We start from the raw sequence: 16,500 nt of genomic DNA, 5'->3' as shown, positions 1-16,500 counted from the left end.
TATTTTTTAAAAATCAGGTTTCCTTTTTCTTACTTTACCACTTTACTTCAGTCTTTTTTTTGGAGGGGGGAAGGCAGGGCAATTGGGGTTAAGTGACTTACCCAAAGTCACATGGCTAGTAAAGTGTCAAGTGTCTGAGGTTAAATTTGAACTCAGGTCCTCCTGATTCCAGGGCCAGTGCTCTACTCACTGAGCCACCTAGCTGCCCCACTACTTTGCTTCAAATATTTGGTTGCAACAAATACTGGAGAAAAAAAAAGCCAATAAATTAAGAACAGCCTTTTATTTGGGTCTACTATTCAATACAGTACATCTTCAGTACAAGTGATAAATTAGAACTAAGAGCTAGCAATACTTATTTTCACCAGGTTGTTCTAACATGACATTTTACAGACCATCAGTAACTATACCAGTCTGAAGGATGATGACTTGGCACTTTCAAGTAAAAGAAAGGCTTGAATTCTTTCCTTCCTTTCTGAAAACAGTGGTACAAGTTGATATTCAACAGCTGCTTACAGCCCTCAAACACTTGCACATGACAAATGTAAGTTTACTCATTGCCAGACACAGAAGTTGAAACTTTTAAAATCCAAATTCCAGCCATGGAGTTTTTCTAGAAGATCTTTATTTCATGAAAGCCTGACAGAGTCAATTTCTCAACACAGTTTCTCTTAATTACAACAGTATATCAACTGCTGGAACCAATGAACTGAGAGAGTATTTTTTGAAAAAAGGTAGGTAATTCAAGTGGTTGTACATTTTACAATAGTTACTTTACACTTAGCAGTAGTTTTTTATTGGTAGCTTGTAAGTAATTTAATATCAAAAGAGAAAGTTAGGATCTCCCAACTTGTCTAATGAAAATATGCTCCCTATGTCAAATATTATGCTAATTCTGTTTTTATAAAGTCAGAAAAATGTGGTTTCTCTCTCCAAGGAGAAAGATTCAAATATTTGGGAGTACCTTCATTTTGGCTGCAGGAATTGATTTTTTTCCCCAAGTAATTATTTTTGCTTGCTTTTGATTTGGTAATATGGTTTACTTAGTTGGTTTTTTTTAAGAAATAATTCATCTTTACTGATATTTTATAGGAAATTTAACCAGTATCATAATTACTACTGTCTTCCCAATATGCTCAAATTCAGTTTATTGCATATCAAAATAATGTTAGACTTGGATTTTTACAGTATAATATTATTTAAGATGATCTTGCCTCCCAATTTTATATTTTCTCATTATGAGATGACATTTTGGCCATATTTAATTATCTCTCATAATATATATGTAATCTTAAGCATAATAACTTTTAAAATAATTTAATGATTGGTGTTTTAGGAGTGGTTAATTTCTTGTTATCCAAGTCAAAATGAACCTATAAAACTTTTGAGCGTCAGTTTTCTTACAGTCTTTTTTTGCTATAGTCACAAAAACTGTTAATATTTATTTGGCCTGCAATAATTGTGTGAGATACATTTTTTTAAACTTTTGGTCTTTGCCTGATATCAGGAAATAATTTCAACAGAAAAGGGAAATTAAGGCATTTAATAGAAAGCTATGGAAATATGATTTATAGGATAAGGTCACCTCTTACATGTGACTTAAAAAGTCAGAGGAATAAAGTGGATGGAAGTTTTGAGAAGACCTATAATTAAAATTAAAGCTCAGTTGGCATTTCTGCTTGTTCCATTCTCTCCATCACTGTTTCTCAATCTAATGAATATGGTATTCCGCTGCACACAGGAATAAAGCATTTGGTCAGAATTGAAGGTCCTTTGTTAGTGACTAAAGGAGAATAATTAAAAAATAGGGATAGAGTTTCTGAGAAAAGGCTTAAGAAACAATCTTTTCTAGCTTGAGGGAAAGCTAGACACTGCAGCAGGTGAAATTCCAACAAACTAGAATAGACTTGAAAACATACAGAAAGTCCTAGATATCATGAAATAGCAGACCCTTCGTTATTGATATGCATATAAATTTTCCCACTCTTGCCATGAGTAACACACTGTTCTTATTCTTAATTTCTTGGCATTCAGCTTCTACAAGTCTGGGAAGAAAAAGCTAGCCATCTAGATGAATTACAAATAAATTGACAAAGCTATACAAACTTCATTAGATTTTGTATTGTATAATTTACTTACATTATTATCCATTTTTTTCTAGCACTTTCTATATCATCATTCTTAGTAGAGATCATCCTAGGAAAAAAACTAACCAGTGACATCATGCTGTTTTTATTAGATTTTCATAATTATCCAAATAAGTGCTCTCACTTTTTGCACAGAACAGTTACAAATGGCATAGGCAATCACTGAATAACACCACTGCTACAAAATTCATATTGCTAAGTTGTATCTTCTCTAGCATAATAGTTTAAATCTACCCTTTGAAACATTTTTCTGCGTATGCACAAACAAAAAGGTTTAAAACGTTAAGAATTCTAGTACAAAAATCATACATTACATGAAAACCCACAAACCAACCATAAATACAGAAGATACATGCACAGAGAAGCCAGTAAAGCATAGAGCCCGTGAGATATTTAATTTTATTTGTATTCACTGTGGTATGACAGAGGTCTTTCCTAGCTCAGAGAGGAAAAGAATACATTCTCAATAAACTTTGAACACTGTCCACGGCGTTGAATGAAATTAAATTAAAATGCTCACTGCTTATACAGACAGCAGCAAGAAAGTAAGCAAAAACCTTACAACACAGTCCTTTTTCATAGATCAAAAAGGTTTCCAAGGCAATGTTACTATTACTACACCGCAGTCCCCAGCATAACACAGCCGTAACAGGAGAAGAAATGGTCTTTCATCCAGTTCTCTGTTTAGATACTTTTCTTTTCATCGCCCAATAAATTCACGGTAGCTTTCTTGGCTGTTGTGGAGTGAAAAGGAGAGAATAGTAAATGACTTTGCCACACAGGATGCATGCCTCAGTTAGATAACAAACTTGGATGATTATATTTCAAGTATAGCAAGACATGACAGTATGTAGTTAGGGCTAAGGTGTCTCACAAAAACCAAGGACATTGATGAAATTCATCTAGTTTTAAACAACCCGAATAGCACATGTTATAAAGATTTTGAGGATTAGAAGAGACATGAAGGTGATCTAGGTCATTCCACTTCTTTTAGGGAAGTCAGCTTTGAAACCTTCCAAGACTACTTTTAATCTTATCTTTAAAGGTCTCTAAGAGTGGAAGGTCCCAAAGAAGGCTATCTATATGAAAAAATGCTCTAAATCACTATTGGTTAGAGAAATACACATTAAAACAACTCTGAGGCATCATACCTATCAGATTGGGTAATATGACGGGAAAGGAAAATGATAAATATTGGAGGGAATGTGGAAAAACTGGAACACTAATACAATGTTGGTGGAGTTGTGAACTGATCCGACCATTCTGGAGAGCAATTTGGAGCTATACCCAAAGGGCTATAAAACTGTGAATACACTTTGGTTCAGCAGTACTACTAATAGGTCTATATTCCAAAAAGATTTTTTTAAAAAAAGGAGGAAACAGGACTTGTTTGTACAAAAATATTTATAGCAGGATTTTTTTTTTGTGGTGGCTAAGAAGTAGAAATTGAAGGGATGCCCATCAACTGGGGAATGGCTAAACAATATGTTTGTGATATATGAAAAATATATGATTGTGATGGAATATTATGATACTATAAGAAATGACTAGCAGGATGACTTCAGAAAAACTTAGTAAAATTTAGAAGAACAGATAAATAAAGTGAGTAAAACCAGGAGAGCATTGTATACAGTAACAGCAATATTGTATGGTAAAGAATTATAAATGACTTAGCTATTCTCAGCAATACAGTGATCCATGAAAATCCAAAAAGACTAATGATGAAGGCATCTGCCTCCAGAGAAAGAACTGATATTGTTTGAATACAGACGGAAGCATGCTATTTTTCCTTCCTTCTTCCTTTTTCAAGTCTTCTTGTACAAAATGACCAATATAGAAATGCCTACATGGTTGCACATGTATAGCCTATATGGGGCTGCTTTCCATCTTAAGGAGGGGCAGGGGAAGGAGAAAGAAGGACAGAATTTGAAACTCAAAACTTAAAAAAAAACCCAGGTTAAATCATTTTAACATGTAATTGGGGAAACAATATTATATTATTAAAATACTATAAAAGAAGAGGTCCAAATAGCTACACTGAGCAGTCTTGGATATTCCTCATAAAGGATGGGAAAAGCTTCTGTTTGAGGGTTATATGGGTTAATTTCAATACAACTCCCTATCTATTTAATGAACTAAAAATCTGTCTGACCTTCTTTAGTGATGGCGTCTGCAGTCTCTTTGGCCTTGTCCTTCAGGTCCTTCACCACACTGTCCATCTGGGATTCGTGCTTCAGGAAGAAGGGGCGGATGATGCGCTTGTACAGCATTTCAGCGCCATTTGAAGGGCTGGGGGCCATACACCACAACAGGAAACCACACTGTATAGAACCAAGAATCAGAATTAGTGAGTGACAAAGGCTGGCACAATAAAACTCCTCCTGCTGTCCAACACTTTTCACATAATTTCTCCACTGCTTATATTTGCAGAAATATATTTCTAGTGGTTTTTACTTATTATTATGAGCAGAAAATTGAAGTGTGAAAACAAGGAAAGAATTTGTTTGGAAAAGAAAGAGAAATGAAAACCCAGCTACTGAACTGCTTTTAATCTAGATTACACTTCTAGTAATGACAGTGACAATTGTCATTACTTTCTAATCACTGAAGTCAGCTTAAAAAACATCCAGAACTAAAAAGACTATTTCCAGTCCTCAAGGGATTTATTAAATTTATAACTTTTCCAAAAACCCCGAGTGTGATTTTTCTGATTCATTACACAGATGAAGAAATCAACCCAAGGAAAAGTTGATAGAGAGGACTATCCTAGGCAGATAACATAAACAAGTCAGCTGGGATTGGACATTTGATTCAAGGTTCCTCAGTTGATTTCTTATTCTCCTAATAAAATTTTAAAGTCAATTTCCTTCCTCTTTACCCATTTCAGAAGAGCATTTAAAATGACCCAGCCACAAGGTAAGCAGGATACTCTTGATCTTTTAGAGAAGTTTGTTTTCAATAAAGTGTCATTTTACTGACTTTTTCCTTTTGTTAGAATAATTAAAATCACGCCCTAGCTTATATATGGATTAATAGTAGTAATGATGATCTTGGTAACAAACAATCAAGTTCTATGTAATATTTATCTTAATCTATACCTTCAGAACTGTAAAATGGACCTCACTCTTCAACTGAAACTGCTTTCTCCAAAGTTACTAATGATCTCTTAATTTCCAGATCTAAAACCACAAAACAAATCACTGAAACCAAAAACCAACCATCCCACACATTAAGGTCTAGTGTTGTAAATGCAAGTGTGTATAAACTTGTTAAAAGATTTGGAAATGGAACTGGACAAAATATCCCATTTTCTCCTGCTCTGATCACTGTGGGTTTTTTCCCCTTTTTTCCTCCTTTTAGAAACTGCATCAGGAAACCAGGTTAAAAAATGATCCATGGAAATCTGTAGCAGTAAGTGGAACTCTTGTACGCTGCTCACTTTATCATTGTCATGGTAGACGAGCCCTTGGCTTGTGCCCTGGTCCGTGGTGCCCTTGGTTATTGAGAGGACAGTTTGGTGGCCAGCATTGCCACACGGTACTGTTGGAAGCTGGCGGACTCAGCAGCGTTGCTTCCTGTTCTCTGGTGCTGCTGTTTATCTTACCATCCTTATTCCAGAAGGAGTTTTTGTCCCTCACACTGCTGCGGCAGCCTATATCTGTGCCATGTGTCCACTTGCCTGCTAGACCACCAGATGGGTCAGCCAGGAGCTTGTGATTGAGTGGAGTCACCTCCAGGTTCTGGCCTTTCAGGACAGTGGCTGTGTGGTTCATGAGGTCAATGAAGAACTCGGCCACACTCGTATAGCCTGGAAATGTGATGCATCAATGACTGCATGCTGTCTAATCCGATTATTGATAATGCTGTCAGTCCCAAACAGCCACCTCCGGAGTGAGTGCTTGGGAGTGAGTGCTTGCTCCAGGGCCTTGGAAATCTCTCTGCCATCATCAGAGGGCTTCTCAAACACTCCTGTTTTGTCCAGTGCTGTCCTGATGGAAGATGACTCTGGTTTTAACATGTTGTGGCTGTTGAAGAATATTGATTCCGTCTGCTGTTCCCACAGAGATGTTCTTCAGAGATGCTCTCTGTACCAGGGTGTGGGACTCACCCACCACAGACACCTTGTACAGGACAGAATTGTTATGGATGAAGTTCTGAATCATCATGGGGTATGACAACACGAGGCCCTACTGGCTGAAGATGATGGCCATCTTGTGAGAGCTGATGCTGAGGGCCACTCTGATTTTGCAAATGAATGGGAAAGCCGGTACATTCTTCTATAAAAGCTTCATGGTATCTTCACATAAGCCTGTGAACTCCAGGAAGGGTGGGGGAAAGATCTATTCATCTTTCCTGTAGACTTCAATCTTTTGAATAAATTAATGTCAGGGAGGGGATCCAGGATGATGGAGTCAGGATGAGCATCAGTGTATTCCTGGAATCTGGGAACCAGCTCCAAGGATTGACTGTCAGTTTGTATATGATCACATCCAATGGGCCCTCCTTCTGCTAAGGTTGAACCAACACAACTTTTGTGCCCCTTTTAGGTTGGCAAAGGCCTGGAAACTGAGCTATTCTCAGTTGCCACCTCTGTACGCACTTCCCCTTCTGCCACTATTTCTTATAACACCACCCACTCTGCCTGCTGCTACTAGGAGTAGGGGGAACTGGGAAGAAACACTCCCCTTGTGTGTGTGTGCATGCATGTGCGTGTGTGTGTGTGTGTGTGCATGTGTGTGTGTGCGTGTGTGTGCATTCATGCCTGCAGAGCCCTGCTTTCCCACCCTCTACAGCCCTGGGACCACCAGGCTGCTGGCATGCACTCTTCCCTCCCCTTCTGATAATTTTGACTCTCCAGGTTTTGGTACGCTGCTCTTCTCCAGCTATCTGACCGTTCCTCAGCCCCTTATTGGATCTTCTCAGTCATGCCCACCAACCATGTCCCAAGACTATCTCGGGTCCTTTGTGTTCTCCTTCTATCCTAATTTCAGGTGATGATCTCATCAGTTCTCATGTTTCAGTTATTGTCCCTATGCAAATGATTCTCAGATCTATATTTCCAGCCCTAATCTGTCTCCAGTTTCCCATCTCTAACTGCTTATTACATATCTCAAACTGGGATATAAACAATTTACTCTCAATATGTCCAAAATGGAATTCATTATTCCAGGGTACTACCATTCTTTCTGTCACTCAGGCTCTCAACCTAAGTGTCATTTTCAATTCTTTCACTCCCCGGCGCCCCCGCCCCCATATCCATCTCAGAGGCTATGAAGTGGCTGAGATCCAGGAGGATAATCAAAAGATACTCCATTAGGGACATCTGCATGAGCTCAGTGAATAATATTTGGACAATGATGCATTGAACAGATTGCTGAATCATTTAAGAACTGTTTGTGGAAACTGAAGAATGCTTCCTTTTTTTAAAAAAAAAAAAAAGCTCAATGTTATTGTTTTCCATTAACAAAAATCAATTTTGTCTCTCTCTTGCTTCCCTGACAGGAAGGGAATAGAACCTGGTAACAAATGTTTAACCAGGCAAAACAAATTCCAGCAATGGCTACACCCAAAAAATGTGTCTCATTCTTTACCCTCAATCCATCACCTGTTTGTTAGGAGATAAGTAATGTCCCTTGTCATTAGTCCTCGGCAATCATGGTTGATTAGAGTTCTGAAATCTTTCAGAGTAACTTTAAGATTTCTCAAGGAGCCTAGACTTAGTGAATAGGCAAGGAAATGGAAGAAACTGTGCACCATATCCCCATAGATGTGAAAATTTATCACCCATAGGATATGTAGCAAGATATGAATTCCAGCCATGGTTTCTAGAATACTACACCAATAGCTTGCTATCTTCCATAGACTAAAAGACAACAAATCCCCACACTGGAATATCCTGGAGAATTCAACTGATAACTAGAATCAGATTTTTATCACAGACCAAACTGCTGCCCAGGGATAGTATCCATCCATAAAAATCTAAAAGCCATGATATAATAGACATTACAACATAAAATGCTCAGTTTCCAACTTATATAGAACAAAACATTTTCAAAATATCAAGGCCTAGCAGAGAAGTTCAATAGAGCCTACAGAGGATGAAGTTGAAGCCCATCAACTACAAAAAAGGTTATTTTATATGCCTATGCATATTTTCAGAATATTAAGCCTAAGAGAATAATAGCAAAATAGTCCTGGGGTCATTTCTATGTGAATGCCATAAAAAAATAAGAATGACATGGTGCTTTACATAAATTGTCTCATTTGATTTTTTTCCCCATTTCTGTCACCCATATAACTCTCTGTTTAGCTCTGGAATTGAAAGCTACTCCTGCTGAGATGGTATGTACCAAATATAGTGATAATCTCAAACTGACATAGCTTCAGCAACCTTCTGAGACACAGATTCCTCTATGGCTACCTGTGTCTTTTCTGTAATCTCTTTAATGCCTGCTTCATCAGGTCTTTACTGGTCTTGGTCAGCTGCATTCCTAACTTCTTTGGGAACCCAGATCAGTGTACTTGCTATAAATGCCCTTGTCCTTTGATTGTCACTGTCAAGCAACTGTATCATATTTAATTTCCCTTTCCATCCACATAAATGGCCAATGAATTGGACATTTTCTTCTTTATTTCTTTACCCCATATCTTATTTTGTAGATGAGAAAAGGGTTAAATGGTTTGCCCATGATCACACAGATAGCAAGTATTTGAGGCAGGATTCAAATCCAGGAGTCCCTGACTCAAGTGGGACCTATCTGCTCTGCAACGCTGTACCTACTATGTACAATGTTTTGTGCAATGTGAAACTGACAATTTACCAGAAGCAGATTCATAAAAACATTTATATACTTCAAAAAAGTTCGACAGAATTCTGAGGCATCAAACTACTACCAAATAAGAACAGCTGGCAAGAATGAACTTTCAGTTGATTTATATCCTGTACCTATTAAAAAGTCAATTTTGTCAACTGATGAAAATTATATTTTTCTCCCATAATCTCACAAACCTACCAGCGTGTATTTTATATGAAAATACTCAAACTTTAACAATTTCATTAAAAAACAAAACAAGGAACACACACTAGTCTGCTTGTATAAGTATCAAAACAGATTCGAAATAAATGAATGCTTTGTAGGGCACTTAAGACAGCAGAGTCGGAAGGAGTATAACCAGTCCACCAAAGAGTTAGGAGCACCAGAATGAATTGTGATTGGGAAATCTAAAGAAATACTACAGCAGGAAATCTTGCCAACTCCACTAAAAATGCAATGTCTGCCTGTCTTTCCACAATCCCCCCAACACTGACTATTCCCATCTTTTGTCTTCCTTGCCAATTTACTAGAGTGAGGTAAAATCTCAGGGCTGATTCAATTTGCATTTTTCTTAATATTAGTGATTTGGAGCATTCTTTCACATGGTGGTTAATACTTTGTAATTCTTCCTTTGAGAGCTGTTTGTTTATATCCTTTGATCTTATATATTTCTGTTATATGCCTATATATCTTTTTTTTTGCCTTTTTTTAGAGGGAAATTGGGGTTAAGTGACTTGCCCAAGGTCACATGGCTAGTTTTTGTGTTAAGTGTCTGAGGTCGGATTTAAACTCAGGTCCTCCTGACTCTAGGGCAGGTGCTCTATTCACTGCACCACCTAGCTGCCCCATGTCTATATATCTTAGGTATCAAACCTTTATCAGAGATATTTGATAGAAAGATTTTTTCTCCCAATCTCCCACTTCCTTTCTTATCCTAGAAGTATTATCATTTTTACATAATCAAAATTGTCTATTTTATCTTTTTTAATTGCCTCCATCCCTTATTTGGTTAATATTTCATCACACGCTCATTATCTGTGAAAGGTATGTGATCTGCTTTTCTTCTGGTTTGTTGAATTTCATGATCTTTAATGACCTCTGGGGTTCTAGCTCTAGAGCTATGATCTAACATTCAGGCCACAGATCCATTTTGAATTTAAGATGCTGGTCTCAGCCTAATTTCTGCCAGGCTGTTTTCTATGTTCCAAATAAGATCAATCAATACCTCGGCAATTCTTATCAAACATAGAGTTCTTTTCTAGGTAATTTATAGTTCAGGGTTTATGAAACACTTAGGTTATTGAGTCCAATTATTTCTGATTTTTTTTTGTTCCATTGATTTACCTTTCTATTTTTAAAACCATACCAAATAGTTTTGATGGCAGCTGCTTTATAATTTATTTTGAGGGAGTGGCGAGGTGGCACAGTGAATAGAACACCGGCCCTGGAGTCAGGATGACCTAAGTTCAAATCTGGACTCAGACACTTAACACTTACTAGCTGTGTGACCTTGGGCAAGTCACTTAACCCCAAATGCCCTACAAAAAAGCAAAAAAAAAAAAAGAATTTGGAAGTATAAGCATTATTATCTGCATTTTACAGATAAGGAAACTGAGGTCCAGAAAGGTAAAGCAATTTCACCAAGGACCTAGACAATAAATACAAGAGCTAATATTTGAATTCAAGTAACCTGACTCCAAGTTTAGTCCTCTTTTCACTATATCATAATGCCAGACTGTCTTCTCTCTACCACAAAGAATGGTCCTGAGCTGGTCGACTACACTTCCATTAATATGTGCTAATGGAATATAAAATGATTTTACTATTAGGATAAACTAGCCTCACTAGAAAGTAAAGTCTGTTGTAATGCAAAACATTCATTTAATGCATCCCAAAGCAAGACACAAATGATACAAGCACAATCTTTATTTGGATTATATTTATACTGCTTCTCCTCTCCATTAGTACAGATAAGGCAAGACCTCAGTGTACTTTATATTTAGGCAGATAGCCAGCATTATATCTAAAGTGTTCTATTTCAGAAATAGTGGTTTGAGTTAAGGGTAAGTGCTTTTGGTTCTGATGAAAGGACACCATGTCCTACAGCATATGAAAAAGGCCTTCGTGGAAAGAGCCAAGTTTGTTTTCATCATGAAAACAAATTAAAGTCACTACCATCAAAGACCCTCTTTTAAGGGTCTCTGTTTTATCCAAAATTATTTGAAGTGCTTTACATATAGCACAATATACAAGATTAAGAAATATAGAGTTTATATTGGATTGCACGCAGCCTTGGGGATTGAGAGGGAGAACATGTGGAACTCAAAAATTTATGGAACTAAATATAAACTGAAAGTAAATAAATTTAAAAGAAAAAAGGAAATATAGGCTTATGGTTTCTTTTGCATTATTGCTAAATTAATTTTAACAAGCTGAAAGAAGCAAAGTCCCTGAATCTAGACAGCAACTTTGTCAATGTTTAGAGGAAATACATTCTAAGAAATCTGATAATATTTCTTTAATTGTTTTTAAAAAGGACTTCTTTTCCTGATAACATTGAAGGCAGTAAGAGGGATATGAAAAAATTACAATCTGTCATCACTCTCTGACTGCAAAGTCCACAAGTGACAGTAATAAGAATGGCCACCTACTTCAGAAACAGTGAGACTGATGGATAGAGTGTGCTGGAGTGAGGAAGATCGAGGTTTGAATCTTGTCTCTGACACTTAAAAGGTGAGTTCGTAACTCGGCTTCTCCGAGTCTCATTTTCCACAAAATTAGGAAAATTAGATTTAGAACCCTACTTCAAATGAAATAATATCTCTAAAGCATTTTCCAAATTTTAAAACACTACATGAATAGAAAATACGATTTTTAGTCAAAGTGGCAGTAATCTTGACACAGTTAGTGTCAAAAAGTGTCTTGGCCATGACTCAATCCCAGAAAAAAAAATGTTTTTGTCAGCATCAGTGATAGAGCACTGGGGCTGGAGTCAAGATGAGTTCAAATTCAGCCTTAGACATTTGCTAGCTAAATGATCCTTGCAAGGCAAGTCACTTAACCTTTGTAAAGGATAATAGCACCTACCTGCCAAAGTCGTTGTGAGGGTCAAATGAGATAATTGGAAAGTGTTTAGAACAGTGTCTGGCACATAGCAAGCTCTCTAAATTTTAATTATTATTATCATTACCTCTCTGAATGAGACATTCACTGGAATCTAACTTACCCTCTTTGGCTGGCTGCCATGAAAGGCTTATTTATTTTTGTTTTGTTTTTTGTTTGTAAAGAAGTTTTATGGATTTTTTTTTTGTTTTTACATTCCAATCATTTCCAGATGTATCTCTCTCTGTAAACACTTATTCAATCAATGAGCTTTTTTTAAACAAAGAAAAACAGTTAAGCAAAACCAGCTAACAGCAACCATTTCTGAGAACTTATGCAACATTCTGCATCCTTAGTCCTTCAGCTCTTCAAGGGAAGAAAGGAGGTTCCTTTCCCATAAATTTTAACTTTTAAAACCTCACAGGATCATTGAAATAGCAAGTCATTTACATCTAAGACAAGAGAGCAGAATTCCTCTATCTTGAATCCCAATTTTTCTAGATTTACAGCATCGGACTGGGAGGGAAGCAAAGGGAGAATTCTTTAACATTCACTTTAGTGTAAAGACTACATAATGGGCTGCTAGGTGGTGCAGTGAATAGAGCACTGGTCCTGGAGTCAGGAGGACCTGAGTTCAAATTTGACCTCATACACTTAATACACACACACACACACACACAAACCTAGCCGTGTGACCTTGGGCAAGTCATTTAACCCCAATTGTCCTCCAAAAAGCAAAAAAAAAAGACTGGAAAGGCAGGAAGGATCCAGGCAATTAAGAACTTGAAATGTTGGGGCAGCTAGGTGGTGCAGTAGATAGAGCACTGGCCCCGGATTCAGGAGGACCTGAGTATACATCTGGTCTCCGATATTCACTAACTGTGTGACCCTGAGCAGGTCACTTAGCCCTGATTGCCACATCCTCCCCTCCCCAGTTAGTTTGCTATACTGCTACTTTTTTCCCTTTTTAAAAAAAATTCTTCATCATGAGATGGCTTTCTGCAGGGGAAAGGGAATGGGATATATTCATAAATGAAGGTAATATGAAAACAAAGGATATCAATAACATTTTTTTAAAGGATGAATTAATAATAAAACAATAGATTTTCCAATTTGGACAAGTATTGTCTTATTTGCGAACTTAATGGATATTCCCTATTTTTAAAGAAGACAAATACAATGAAGTCAGAAATGAGTTAGGAAGGGGATTTTTGAATATTTTATAGGATCCAATTTTGCATTCATATCACTATCCTTAAAATATTTTTGAATCTTCAAAACTGTTTTTAATGTGCTTTTTAGCATTAAATTTATTTTACTTGGTGGAAGAAATGATGAGTAAACACCAACTTACATGAGCCTCTATATGAAAGCACAGATTTTGCTCTTTTCCTAAATAGAGCATTCTTTACTTAGAAATGTGGCAATTTGCTATACTTGGCAAATGAGGGAGCTTGGAAAAAAAGAAACACAATTTCTGACTGAGGCAAAAGGGAATGGAAATGTGTTTCCTGGTTCCAAGTAGGACATACTTTCTTTTTCCAAACTTATGTACTACCTAATGTAAATACTGCATTGTTCCGAATAGCTTATTGACTTGACTTTCACTCACCACAGGAAAGTCAGTCTACTACACCTCAATGTTTTACTAAGCGAGCATATCAAACATTGAAGTCATTCTTACCTAACTAGGCAATACTGTCTAAAACTGGATCATGGAAAATGCAGAACATAATTTATACCATGTCAGAGAATTTTACATTCAATTGGCATTTAAATACATCTTCTTGGGAGTGCCTTAGTCCTAAGGTTTTGTTAAAAAGCTCTTAGAGGTGCTTTCTTATAAGAGTTTACAAAGAGATTTGTCAACATTATTTCTTCAACAAGTAAGTAGTTACATCATGTTGATACAAGGTTCATGGTCAATGTTTCATTTTAGGGCAACAAACAAGACAAGTACTTAGAGTGGAGACTGAGCAAAGAAGTAAAAACCAACATACCTTCAGCATGTAGTAGAAAGGGAACCATGACAGGAAGAGGTCAGAGAAGAATTCAGCTATACTGAAGACACCATATACTACCCAGTAGGTCAACCATTGTGTGTCATCATCTTTGTTGGGACTCTCAATAGCTTTGATTCTGAAAGGAAATATATAATACATGACCTGATGAGTCTCTATATTCTCAACACTATTCCCATGGCTTGAACCCCAAGCTGATCAAAAATTTTACAAATGTATGATACATAGTTGTCATGAAGCAAGTAAACAGAGATCTGGAAAAGCAATTCAGTGTAAAAGGTTTATAGTGGATCAGCCATGGATATATGGACAAATTACTATTGTGGTTAATGAGCAGTTTTTATGAAGCATTTTATTTTTGCATTTCCCCATATTTCTTGGCATAGTCCTACATCATTCTTGTGACTGAATTTAGTTATGAAATAGGGAACTAAAAGTTATTTACTTCACCAAAGCTCACAAGGGTTGCTTTCTTACTTCTTAGTCATTTTGTCATGATGGCGTCAATACTGTCATATTGAAGGTGACTTTTATTCCAAACAGGGCACCATGGGCCAACAAGGGCTATTCCTTTTGCAAAGTCTCATTCAAAGTACAATTATTTTTGTTATTTTCATCAAGTTGGAGCTGGGAGATTTGGGCTGCAGGGTCATAATAACAATGCCCCCTAACCTGGAAATTTACCTCAAAGAAAGAGCAGATGCAACACTAGCTTTATCTAAAACTTCTGGGTGCTTTCCTATGAGAAAAAAAGAAGAAAAGACTTACAGGTATCCATCACTTTATGGATCACAGGATCATAATTCAAGAGCTGAAAGGAACTTAAATAGTATCCAGTCCATCCCCCTCATTTAAAAAAATGTTAAACCTGAGGCCTAGGGAGATTAAGTTACCTGTCCAAGGTTACACAGGGTAGTGAGTGTCCAAGGTGGGAGTCAAATCCCGACTCCAGAATTAATTCCCTTCTACTTGCTGTCATCCAGTTAGCTGCAAAGTAAATATCTATAAAGTGAATCCTATTTCTAGTGATTTCCACTAAAAATATAAGATATCATCCTACAGGAAAAACAAAAGACAAACAGCTCTCAAATCACTAAGCTGAAAGTTATTGTCAAGAAAGGACCTGGACAGGGGTGGCCAGGTAGCACAGTGAGTAAGAGCACCGGCTCCAGTGTTGAGAAGACCTGGAGATCGAATCCTGGGCTCAGACACTTAGCACCCACCCAGAAACACCTGGCCGTATAACCTTGAGCAAGTTACTTAACCCCAATTGCTTAGGGGCGGCCAGGTGGCTCAGCGAGTAAGAGCACTGGCTCCAGTGTCAGGATGACCTGGATCAAATCTGGGCTCAGATACTCAGCACCACACCCAGAAATAATAACTGGCCATGTAACCTTGAGCAAGTTACTTAACCCCGATTGCTTAAAAAAAAAAAAAGAAAGGACCCGGACTTCAGTTCAGAAGCAGTGCTGTTTACTTTTAACATACTTTGACATTTTTTTTTCATTTTCCTCAGCCTAGATTTCCCGCTTGTCAATGGCCATTCCACACATCAATATATTCCCTAAAAGCCACAGTAAAGTCAGGCAGTAAACATCGAAAGACCAAGGTTTCACATTCAAGTCTTGCCTAAGAGAGTTTGCTTGCTGCTGTTTTCCACAATCAGACAACCCTAAACTATTAAGGCTGCTATCAGTGGTTAGAATCAGTGTAAATTCATCTCTACAGGAAAATAAAGTCAAATCTTATGCTTTGCTAATGATGAGTTTGCAATCCTAACTTTGTATACAGAGCAATGTTATTTTAGCAGTGTCTTTGAAGGCTTTCCTGGCAAAGCAGATATGCATACATCATGATGTCTATTTAATCCTGATTCTGTTTTTCTTGTTTGGACAGCCACCATATTGATCTCCTTCACCCAAGCAGATACTATAGCTCAGTAAGATTTTCCAAGTACTATTTATCACTGAGTCAGGTATATCACATCATATGTGTAGCAAACAAGATGCATGTCGCACATACATGGAAGTAATCAGGAGGAGTAATGGAACATTGTCTTCCTTTGCCTCTGGACCACAGGATTTTCACCCATTATTGGGTATTACACACTTTCAGCTACACAACATTTGACTACTACTCGGGAAGATGAGCACTTCTGATGTGAGGGCTACTGAGCCCTTTTCAGGACTGCTTTCCACCTTCAGGGTCCACCTGATTCTGCCAGCTTTCACTTGTGACTCTAAGAAGCTGGAGTGTGTGCAGCACCCACACCCTGGTCAACTGTTTTGGGATATGGGCTACCCCAGGGAGAGTATAACTGAGGGGCCTCAAACCCATCAAGGGGTTAGTGGGGCATGTACCCCATGCATGGGAAGACTTCCCTGGCAGAATAGGTAAATGTGAACAATTTGTCCA

The 16,500-nt window shown here is 37.4% G+C and overlaps 1 protein-coding gene and 1 pseudogene across 1 annotated transcript in view; both read right to left on the bottom strand.

Moving 5' to 3' along the window:
* Positions 1-268: 268 nt before the first annotated feature.
* The window catches only part of REEP5 (receptor accessory protein 5), a 40,002-nt gene continuing 23,770 nt past the window's right edge, over positions 269-16,500 (bottom strand). The window contains exons 3-5 of the mRNA XM_069087766.1: positions 14,065-14,203; positions 4,300-4,468; positions 269-2,881 (exon numbers count right to left, since the gene is read on the bottom strand). Coding sequence (XP_068943867.1) covers positions 2,832-2,881; positions 4,300-4,468; positions 14,065-14,203 — 358 coding nt within the window. The 3' untranslated portion in view covers positions 269-2,831. The remainder of the gene's footprint in view (positions 2,882-4,299; positions 4,469-14,064; positions 14,204-16,500) is intronic.
* LOC138161021 (inositol-tetrakisphosphate 1-kinase pseudogene) lies at positions 4,402-7,967 on the bottom strand (annotated as a pseudogene).

The sequence above is a fragment of the Petaurus breviceps genome, unplaced genomic scaffold (genome assembly GCF_028583685.1).
Source record: "Petaurus breviceps papuanus isolate PSGF00001 unplaced genomic scaffold, PetGlider_PUasm1.0 183, whole genome shotgun sequence".
Classification (NCBI taxonomy): domain Eukaryota; kingdom Metazoa; phylum Chordata; class Mammalia; order Diprotodontia; family Petauridae; genus Petaurus; species Petaurus breviceps.
This window is presented reverse-complemented; position numbering and strand designations above follow the sequence as displayed.